General features: G+C 40.1%; 2 protein-coding genes across 6 annotated transcripts in view; both read left to right on the top strand.

The window, feature by feature from the left end:
* The first annotated feature begins 1,232 nt into the window (after positions 1–1,232).
* Positions 1,233–8,412, top strand: LOC118417078 (protein yippee-like 5). 2 transcript variants are annotated; one of them, XM_035822462.1, is made up of 4 exons: positions 1,233–1,431; positions 1,757–1,815; positions 4,915–5,055; positions 6,270–8,412. In XM_035822462.1, exons 3-4 carry the CDS (start codon positions 4,947–4,949, stop codon positions 6,524–6,526), a joined length of 366 nt encoding a protein of 121 aa, XP_035678355.1. In that variant the 5' UTR covers positions 1,233–1,431; positions 1,757–1,815; positions 4,915–4,946; the 3' UTR covers positions 6,527–8,412. The 2 variants fall into 2 exon arrangements, with proteins under 2 accessions (XP_035678355.1, XP_035678365.1); XM_035822472.1 differs by lacking the exon at positions 1,757–1,815.
* Positions 8,413–10,499: 2,087 nt separating this feature from the next.
* LOC118411764 (protein capicua homolog) overlaps positions 10,500–11,154 on the top strand; it is a 23,583-nt gene continuing 22,928 nt past the window's right edge. Inside the window, exon 1 of one of the 4 annotated variants that reach the window (XM_035814274.1) lies at positions 10,500–10,963. The gene's annotated coding sequence lies outside the window, so the exon portion shown is untranslated. Of the gene's footprint in view, positions 11,015–11,154 lie in introns of all 4 variants that reach the window. The other 3 variants (XM_035814268.1, XM_035814260.1, XM_035814252.1) reach the window with 3 other exon arrangements.

Raw genomic sequence — 11,154 nt, 5'->3', positions numbered from 1 at the left:
TAGTTACGGGTCACGGGACACTAGTACTGGTGCAACAGGTCGCGGATGGTGGCAGGCTGTTTATGTCACGCATGAGCTACTCATGTTAAAGGCCATTTTGATTTGATTATATGGATGGCATGATAAGGGATCTCCAAAACTGATGCGAGCGAGCTAATAGAATAAAAGTTTGGCAAAAAAAAAAGTTGCCTTCAGTATGGACCAAAAGCAAAGCGGGAATAAAGAAAAAAGCCTAAAAACTTATGATATAAAGAAAACGGCATCTTAAGATAAAGCTACCGACGAGACTCTGCAAGGGAGGCTAGATAACATGATAAAGGTACTACATTGTGTCGACCCATGCACACTGCTGTTGCCACCGGAATCTAGTGGATTGGGGCTCGAGTTTGGGTGATTTTCTGATCGACACGGTTCGCGTAGGAGGTTCCCACAGTGAGGTTCCCATGAAATATTGATACTTCAATAAAATTTCTTTGGCATGTCAGAAGTAGCCTCTACCAGGCTCCATATGGTACTGAAAATACATGTAGTAGAAATTGAACAAATAGAGGAGTTAGCCGGCCTCAGACTACAGATTGCGAAATCCCCATTACGTTGTGTTCATTTTGTACGTGGAAAGAAAGAAAGAAAGAAAGAAAGAAAGAAAGAAAGAAAGAAAGAAAGAAAGAAAGAAAGAAAGAAAGAAAGAAAGAAAGAAAGAAAGAAAGAAAGAAAGAAAGAAAGAAAGAAAGAAAGAAAGAAAGAAAGAAAGAAAGAAAGAAAGAAAGAAAGAAAGAAAGAAAGAAAGAAAGAAAGAAAGAAAGAAAGAAAGAATTGGTAAAATATTGATTTTTTTAATACTGTAACGTTACCGCTAAAACTGGTCCAACATGCAAAACTTTAATTGTACTTCCGACACATGTCTTCAATATTTCCTGATCTTATGGAACAGGCACGATCACATGCGCTAGCCGCACGTTGAGTCACCATTTCTAGATTCTGGGAAGGAAAAGACGAAAACCATGACATCATTACTTTACGTTCAAAACTTCAAACGGTTTCTGTTGGAACACGATTCAACATTTTATATAACATTTGCAGCATCAAATATCGACTTAATGTTACTAGACAATGATATCAATAGTGTGATAATTTATCAATTTGTACCATTTCCATTACACCAGATACCCCAATGTTTATTTCCGCGCGCAAAAAGCACGTGTTGGAGGTCATTTGCATGGGCGTGACGTCAGGGTTTGTTATTGTCCGCCCTGGCAGCACGGAAGAACACAGCAGTTCCGGAAGGGTCGCGGTCGGTGTGACTGTCTGCCAGAAACAGCCGAATTCTGTCGACTCTACAGCAGTATTTCGCTCCAAACTGTGCTGACTGTGTGGGCAGATTGTTCCTCGAGGTCGTCTGAAGTTCAAACTTTTCCTAAACGTCGTCAAAATGTGAGTATTGAGAAAAAATTGTGACTCCCTAGTCATCGGTTTGAAAGAAAATATGGCGCGACAGATCTGAGTGGCAGTCTGTTTTTAGCTGCGTATTCCCTTGATTTCCATTTGCTATTTGGTTGTATTTTCCACAGGTATCTGGAAATGTAGACACCCTGAATGTGTATGTGTCACTCTGGAGTTTTGTAGGTAGAGAGGAAGTGTTTCTGAACAGTATGATTGGGATTTCCAGTATGTGACGTGGTTACGTGTGAGGCAATCGGCTGATTAGAATAATTTTGTTTACCTGCGAAATTTACGGTGGAAATGTTCCGTTTTCCAGAACCCTTCTGCAACGTTTCCAGACTTCTATTTGGAACAAGCAGATAAACATACTCGAAGGTAAAAATCACAATTCTATTCCTGAAAGATATTGTATTATTTTAAAGGATTTTTGTGGCATCAGCTGAGAGAATATTCCATTCAGATCACATGATATCTTCTACCTCATTGGTCGGCTTCAGAATATAATAATTTCCCATGTTGTGATGATGACATCCTTTTTGCTTCCCAGAATACGTATGATTAAAGACCATATGACAGGCAGTGTTGAAAATGAAAGTACCCACCTTTGTAAAATGTTTATGTGATGTTAAATACTTTGGAATAGCCCATGCAAACAGCTGTTTGTTGAGACCTTTGACCCCAAGCAGCTGCAATTAAAATGTATTGGCAGACATGCATTGGAGGTCAGTAAGTATTAATCAACAGTAGAAATACAGATCATAAAACAATAATGTTGGTTCAGCTCTCTTCTCCATTGCCTTAACAAAAAATTGTTACTTAGCTTATTTATGCTGGACAATTTCATGCATGTTTGATGATATTTTAATGTTACCTAAGTCATTTTAGCATAATGTGCAGCTGTAGTGTGGAAACTACACAGTGTGCTTGTAACCAACCTCTTTGGTTAAACATAATACATTTTGTACTATGCACAGGTGAATGATACTGATATTTGCAGACTGCATAGAACATTGAACATCAACTATTAAATGTTTGTTTTGTTCCTGCAAACTGCCTAACCAGTCTTTAGCATAGCTGTACTTACAACATCCCCCCTAGTTATTATCTTGTTCAATGTGGGATAGAATGGTTGATTGTTTGACTATTGTTTAGTTTAGTGGACAATCAAATTGGTATAATGTAATGTCATAGGCAGTGCAATTGTAAGTCACTAGGTATTCTAGCTGTTGCAGAGGGCATGTTTATACAGCAAAGCCCCTTTGTGTTTAAGCCCTTTATGTTCTGACTTATCAATGAACCGATACCAATTTAAAGACATGTGGCTGTCAATACCAGCAGTATGTGAGGCATAGGCCCTCCTTTCATACAGGGGCACCTCTGGCTGATATTGTGCACTGCAATTGCTTTGACTCTTCCAGTCTGATTGTGTGAGGTTTGTGATAAGGGTAGCAGCTACCATTGTGCATATATGCAGACCTGTGAGGCCCGCTGCAAAGTCTTTTTTTTCTCCCGACCTTTATGAATCTGCCTTGCCTTTGTTCCTCAGCGGAGGGTATCGTGTGACTGTTGCTGGGGCCTGATGCCTGAAATAGGGACGTTGTGGTCTCCTGCACACCTGCCTGTGTTCAGGTCAAGCTAATTATTCACCTCTGATACAACTTGATTGTCATACTTATGTTGCAGGATTGGCACAGAAGGGCAACTCTACAAAATGATAGTTAACTAAGACAAGGGGTGGTAAATGTCATAATAAGGTGATTTAATTGTCAAGTCAAAGGCATAATAAAATGCTGACCATGCAGTATAGAATTTTGGCATCTGCAAGTATGAAAGCAGCTGAGAATTGCAAATCAATGTGTTATGAAGGTAGTGTAGCTCACTGTTGAATTATGACCTGATTGTCTAGATTTGAAAAGCCAATGTATACATTGTAACTGAACACCTCATACACATGTATGTCTAATCTTCCTTCCTTAGTTAGATATGTTCTTTGAGTGACTGTTGTATTCTTGCCTGTTACAGGCATATTAGGTAGGAATACCTAGTAACTAATATTGTTTGAGAATCCAAATAAGTTGAGCGCCATGACAAATAGTTGCTTGTTGGGCTTTAAATGCTGGTAGGTCAAAGGTCATTCTTTGTTTGCTGCAAGTCTGTGTTGGCTGTCACACTTGTTTAGAAGGACAATTAACCAAAACCTTCCTTTTGCTGCAGAGATCCAATACAAGCTTGTTCAAAGACTTGATTTTTGATGATTGCAGTCTTATGATTAGGTCTGGTTCAAGAAATCCCCTAAGATTAGTAAGAAATGTAAACAAATTAGTCAGGGTGTATTTTGCTATCAGATCGATTTATCTGCCAATTATCACTTGCTGTGAAATAGCAGCACAGATGGAGACTTTAGTGTCTATCAGCTTTTCATGTTAGTTGTCCCATCATCCTAAGCAAGGTCATTTCTGGATTCACTCAGCAGGTATTCCATGGGACACAAGGAAAATTAAGACATGTTTGAGCAGTCAAACAAGTAATTGACTTGGCACGTTGTGGAGCACTTGGTCCTTGTAGCATTAAATTAAGATATCCATACTTCCTACTTTCTGTGCCAACTGAGCTAAGTGCTCTTTACAAACTGCTGTTGTTGTTAATCAAGATGTGTCTTGAAATCTAGTTCATAGCCTTGGCCTTAATGTGGTTCGTGCTCTGAAAGCCATATCTTCTGCTATACATGTCATATGACTATGTTGTTTTGACCTTGGATGCTTGCCAGTTGTGCACACAAGTTGTTTTTATTTTATTATTACCTCTACGAAGAATGGAGGTTATACTTTAGGCTGTGACATTTTTGTGTGTGTGCATACGTGTGTTTGTGTGCGTGCGTTCGTACATGTGCGTTTGTAGATATGCCTTGATGAGACGTAGAAATTATGCATCTTGTTGCAGCTAAGTGCTTCTTTCTGGAAGCCAAGGACTACCAACCTTCCTCCTCTAGGGAATACAGTGGATTGGAGTGATAAGAATCTCATGATTTTATCTCTGATAATGGGTCATTGATAAAATCAAAGAAAACTCCTGGAGATGGATTTCTAATGTCAACTCTTGGTGACATTCCCACTGCTGCAGCTTGACCACAACATGTTTACTAAAAGTTCATTGCTGAAATACATAGACACATAAAAACAAGAACATTACTATTAGCAAATGAACATTTTATTACATAGACAAAATGCGCTGACTAAGTTGAAATGTCCTTGACCCCCCCCCAAAAAAAAAATACAAAAAAATGACAAATGGCAATGTTTCTTCTAGTTAACACATCAGTTATGTTATTATTATAACATACAATAACATATGAGATGCTAGTAGTCATTAGCAAAGACACAGGTTACATGCACTTTTTTTTCTCCCTTCCACTTTTCAGACATTGAGTGAATTTCTCATATCTAAATTTCCTGTGTATATTTCTGTGTTATGCAGCATACTCGCCCTCCAACACTCTAAGTGAGAAGATGGGTCGCATATTCCTGGATCACATCGGCGGAACCAGGCTCTTCTCCTGCGCAACGTGTGACACCATCTTGACAAACCGATCAGAGTTGATTTCCACAAGATTCACAGGTAACAGCCATTTATGGTTCAGCTGGATTAGATCAGCAATGGTTTAGCATGATCTAGCATGCCCGGGGTTTTCGGAAGCTTCAGATCCATTTTTCCCATAATTTTAAGGGCAAGGCAGACGAAAATGTTATTTCTGAAGTATTAGATGCATTTCTCCAATGTTTTTAAGAAGTTTCAGAGCATTTGCACTTTAAAATATCATCCAGGCTAATTCCTTAGTATGGGATACCTCTGACTCGGGCTTCTATGATTCATAATGGCTTTTTCTCACTTATAGAAAAGATAAGGGTTTGGGTCAATATGCATTGTGTTAGTGCCAGTCTAACGACAGTGTGTTCATTTTTACTTGCTAAGCAACAAAGGTTATTTTTGGAACACTTTTCATATACCCTATGATGACTGCAGTGGTACTAAAGCATTAAAGCAGCATATGTCTAGGGTATTAATGTGGTGATTCACTGGGATTGAAAATCCCTGATACAATTGTACCCAATATTTTGAAAAGATGAAATTGGAAATGATTTATTCAGGAACCTTTTGATAAATGTACTTGTATTTTCTAGATAGTGTTGGACACATTTTCCGCAAGAAAAGTAATACCTTTCCAACAGGCTGATTGGATTGCTGGTGCTTTGTGCATCCAATTTGATATTCAGGTCCCCATGGAGATGGCAGTAGATTAGGATTTGGAATATAATCAAGGACAATACATGTTCATGGCAGACACAGTGGGACTTGCAAAGCTTGGTAACTCCACAACAATTCAGTGTCTTTTCTCTTGGATTTTTAAAGAATTAGACTGCTGTAAATAGAAGATGAACATGAAAGGAGAAAGTCTGAATTAGTTTTGGGGAGTGATTATGGTCTTCTTGTTGTAACGGTATTATCACTCAAAGATGTCGGAGATACAGGGAAATGAGTTGATGTGACAGAGTTTGCCCAAGCTGTAGTTATGTGTGGATTCGGGGCTGTCTCAAGAATACTTCCCTTAGTTCCGGGACTGAAATTCATTTGTGGGCACAGACAAAATGTCACCTTATCCTTTTTCAAGAAATCTGGAACATCATGCCAATGAAAATCAACAACATGGGCTGCCAAACAATGAGTGGGAATAAAAATAATAAAGCTCAGGGAAACAGCACTGTTTGGATTGCATGGGCATTGTGGAAATTTAGAACCTAAAGTTGTTGATAATATGTGTTTGCCTCCTGTAGGAGCCACTGGGCGGGCCTTCCTGTTCAACAAGGTGGTAAACCTGAACTACAGCGAGGTCCAAGACCGCGTCATGCTGACCGGCAGGCACATGGTCCGGGATGTTTCCTGCAAGAACTGCGACGCCAAGCTGGGCTGGATCTACGAGTTTGCCACGGAGGAGAACCAGAGATACAAGGAGGGGCGTGTCATCCTGGAGAGGGCGCTGGTCACGGAGAGTGACGGGATGGAGGAGCACATGGGAGAGGAAAATAAATAGACTACTTATTGCAAATCATATGTGTTAATTGTATTAGATTAGAAATCTATATCAATAGGGTATTTTTTCAAGTATTGAAAGTTGACAGGTGGTCATTCGCACTCCATATATGTAGGGTGGCAATCATTATGAGCTGTCAGATTATCATTCTGTTGATAAAATGAAAATTCATGATAAAATGATGAAATTCGTGATAAAATGAATTGTGATTATGAAATCAAGTCTGCTATTCCAATCTTCAGCAGGAATGTGCCACCTTGTACCATTTCTACTACAGTGCAGATGGCCTGATGTCATATCACATGATGTTATGCTTTCCTCCAAGCTGTACTGAGTACAATGTACTTGTACAATGTACATGTATATTGCCCCAGCATTGTTCTGTTTGTACTTACTTGTACTTGTCACAACATTGTAGGCATGGATGGGATTTCTAACTTTAATCTCCAAGGAGATGCATGCTTTCAGGCACAGTCTACATCTTTTTGGTGGTCTGTGTCTTATCCTTAGGGAAATGAAGGGATAAGAACCTAGACATGGAAAAAACACTGGGCTGTACCCTACATCTGCTCAGAGGTCATGCTAATTGACCAATGTTAGATCATTAGAATGCTAAAAACAGCTGGAGCCATGTCTACAATGTTGTGTTTTGTACAGTTATCATGGAGGTGGATGTCATCCTGAACCCTCCCAAGGTCTTCTTGTCCAGTAAGGTTTTCTTTTCAAGAAACAATAGAATCAGAAATTGTTAAACTCTCATACCATGTACTTCACTCCAGCATGGCATTATCCCCTAGTTCTGAAACTGTACATAGCAATATACTAGTATGGAGTGCCATTGTCTTGTTTGTGTGTTGTTTTAGTAAATTTCTTTCAGTTTGATAAACCTGATAAACAAGGCCAGAATAAGATCGAGTGGTCTGCAAGTTTATTTATCAAGTTTATTGTATGATTTGATATTTATCTTAATCCACCTACTGTGTTGTGTGCAGTCTGTGCTGATCAGTAGTTGCAGTAGAAAGTGATGAAATGTATGTTTGCCTGCACAGGTAAATTTCCTGACAGTAATGGACACCATTGTACTGTACTGTTTTTTCCTTGCAATCTCCAAGCAGTTGTTGGTGTGGAAAATCGTAAGGTTTTCTGAAGGCCACCTTTTCTGATGGCACTTAACCCTAGTAGTGTACTGTTAGAAAATTAGAAAAGTTGGCCTGTTGGAAGATGTTACAATGTTCTAACCCATCATCTGCTGGGAGATTAGTTTGCTGTTTTCTTTGTCATGAGTGAAGCGTCAAGTCCATATCTTTGGTAGTGGTGTGAGGTGCTTGTACAAATGCAACTAACATAAAATGTGATTCTTTTTTTTACTCCTGATGCATTGCCAATGTTTAATATGAGGTAGGTTCGATATGAAAGTAGAGGGTGGAGCTTGTTGGACATAAAACAGTGCCCTGGAAATAATGGAGCTGGAGTTGGGTTGAGATTGCTGACAAGGAGTTCAGATCTGGTTGATTTCTTACTGGTGGGTTTGCATCTACAAAATTTGTTGAGCCATTTTGTAATATGAATAAATAGATTAATATGCTTCTAACTGAGAGAACATTTCCCATTCAATGACAGAATTCTTTTCTTTCTATGGTACATGTATCTCAAAATGTTGTGTAATCAAGAACATGTATGAAATGTATGAAGGATATTGTGAATAAGGGTAACTTACAGTCCCTCTATATAAATGCAAAGCTATAGCTCAGGTATTAGACTTTGTTGAACGACTGGCCAGCCTACACTTGATAGCAGAGTCACGTCATGCACTACATCGTGTGTTCAAACTTCAATTGTGACATCCTGTCAGTAATTAAGCCCTGAAATAAAGAGTTCTGGCCAAAGTATGGTTTCTGTGTTATCATCTCTGTCTGTCTCGCTAGAAGTTAGGGCAGCATTCTTTAATTGTTGGTATGGTGGCCTTGTAATTAGGGTTGTTGATCAAGAATCTAAAGGCTCTGGGTTAAAATCCTTAGCAGATCCCAATGTTCTACCCTTGGAAAACACACTTGTCATGAATGTCCTCAACTACTCAAGTGAAAATATGTAGAAAAAGATATTATTTGCATAAAGTTTTAGCAATATGTGTACTGCACTAGAAAAATGTAGAAAGTGTCTCAAGTAGGGCTGGGTATCGGTACAGCGTACCTGTACAAAACCGTTTTTTCTTGTTGGACCGGTCCAGAAAAAACGGTCCTGAAAAAATTAGGTAGACCGGATGTTGGACCGATTAGAAAATTAACAGATTATTTTATCAGGCATTCACACGTTTTAGCACTTGCAGGTGGAAGAAAATAACAAGAGTGAAGTAGAGTAGAGTTTATAGTAATTTCTACCAAGTTTTACAGCCAATTGTACAGGTGCAGTTAGCGTTGTAGGATTTTTAAATGCCAGTGTAAGTCTAATACTCCACCAAACAGATTTCTTTGTAGTTAAATGGACCATTGGTTTGAGTCATACTGCATCTTGTTCAGGTCCGGACCTGGACCTGATCCTCTGGACCTAAACCGGACCTGGACCTGAATTTTCTGTACCGGTGTAACCCACCCCTAGTCTCAGCTTAAGGTTACTTGTCAAGTATATTTTTGGGGGGAAATGTTCTTGAAAACGTAACATATTAATAGTACATGCACTTAAAAGACATAGAAGACATATTTTGAGCCGCTTTCTGCAGATTTACTTATTTTTCTACAAAATAACGTCATCAAGGACATAAAACATTTGGCAGAACCATACATCTGCTTGGAGATCAATGCAAGCAACCTAACCAGCATTGTGTTCTGCAGTACCGCTTACGTCTCCATGGGGGCTCTGCTGTAAATGTAAGACATATTACAAGAGATTCCATTGACTTATCTCCAATCCCCAGCCTGTAGGTTCATTTTTTATGAAAATGGGCGTGGCCCCATAATGCTTGATGACGTCATCATGACGTCATACAAATCTGCATAAATTATCGACTTGCTATAAGACACTTTATGACAAAAACTTAGAGTCCACACTTAACTGCAACATGTATTTTTTGAACACCCCAAATGGGTTTTCCCAGACCTTAAATGTGAAAGCCAGCTCAGTCAGTATGCTCAGCCAGTACGAACATTCAATGCATGCCATTCAAGCAACACTTAGTTAAGAGCATTCACAACGAATATCCAATGATTTGTTTTCTGTGATGCAAAACACTTCAAATCTAAAAACATTGATTGAATCAGGAGAAAGTGAACCTCTATCATCTTATTGGCTGATCTCCAGGCAAACTTTGGGGACAAAATTGTGACGCTTTCTGGTGCGATCAGATCTTGGCTGGCAGTTAGAAACCGTCACAATTTTACCCTCCAAATATCTAGTAGAAGATTACAAACAGCCACGATTTATTTACCTATTTCATCTTAAGGGCTCCTATGTAGCCAAGCAGATATAAGGTCCGACTCAGTCCCATTTTTGAATAATACTTTCTAGTAGGCCACGTTTTCAATAGCTCTTCGTCTCTCTGAAGACTTACCGTACCACTAAAAAGACGTACAAAATGGTACACAAAGTCGTAAAACATGACGGAGCCGGACCTCACATCTGCTTGTAGATCATTAAACTCCAACAGTTATTGGTCAGCTCTCGTCCCTTGAACTAATTTCAATGATCCAATCAGATGTTGGGAAATAAATCCGTAACGTTTTCTGCAATTGTAAGAGTGTCAGATATTAACAGGACAACCCCAAAAATCTAAGATTTTTCCTCCCAAGATCTGCTTGGAGATAATTAGGCCTTGAGTGGAGACACGTGTCATTACTTAACTCTCACCCCGACCAGGGTCAGGACACGTACAGGCAGGTGACATACCAGCTAGGGTGGCTGTCTCCTGTCTTAGCATGCTTGGGGTCCGCTCTCAATGCGACCCTTCTGTATTGTGATCACATTGGCAAACTTGCCAACATCTCAACTTCGATCCATTCATGCACGATTCTCAATGACCAATACTGGGCAGTTTGAACAAAAATAACTGTTTACGTTGCTTGCACTCCACCTGGTATTTGGTGATATTCGCTCCAAAAGCGATGCTATTGGTAACATTGGTCCATTGTCTAGGCGTGGGTTCAGCTTGGAAGCCAATGCAATGGATAAAATCCGTGCATATTTTTAATGCCGTGAATGAATGAGCTGATTGAAGCTTTAGTTGTTTTGGGGCAATCCGGGGCTGTCAGTAATTCATTGATAGGCGGCGCTGCGGAGCATTTCCCTGTTTGCTTCATGCAGCGCCCACCAATCAGCGCCGCCGCCCGGCAGGGCCTGCTTTGTGATGGAAACTGATGGAAACGTAGTACGTGCTCTGCGATCTGCAGCAAGCCCCGGTCTCAGGGCTTACTACAAGAGCCGTGCCGCCGTAGCCCGGACATGTAGGTGAGGCAGACTCGATTGTAGCGATCACCCGGCGTCTGGCGCAGGGTCTGGGTGAGAAATGGCTGGCGTTGCGGTAGTATTTGTGGGGGGTTGCTTGTTACGAGTGTGTTACGCTGCATGCGATCGATTTGTAGCTGCCATGATCGTCTTTACTCCAGCTCGCCTCCGCCTGCGAGCTCCGCTTCCTGGAT

The sequence above is a fragment of the Branchiostoma floridae genome, chromosome 1 (assembly GCF_000003815.2).
Source record: "Branchiostoma floridae strain S238N-H82 chromosome 1, Bfl_VNyyK, whole genome shotgun sequence".
NCBI lineage: Eukaryota > Metazoa > Chordata > Leptocardii > Amphioxiformes > Branchiostomatidae > Branchiostoma > Branchiostoma floridae.
Note: the sequence above shows the minus strand (reverse complement) of the source record. Positions and strands in the feature narration are given on the sequence as shown.

Coding starts and splice junctions, on each gene's coding strand:
- LOC118417078 (XM_035822472.1), top strand. CDS start 4,947: ATGGGTCGCATATTCCTGGATCACATCGGCGGAACCAGGCTCTTCTCC. Junction 5,056..6,269: donor GATTTCCACAAGATTCACAG/GTAACAGCCATT, acceptor TGCCTCCTGTAG/GAGCCACTGGGCGGGCCTTC.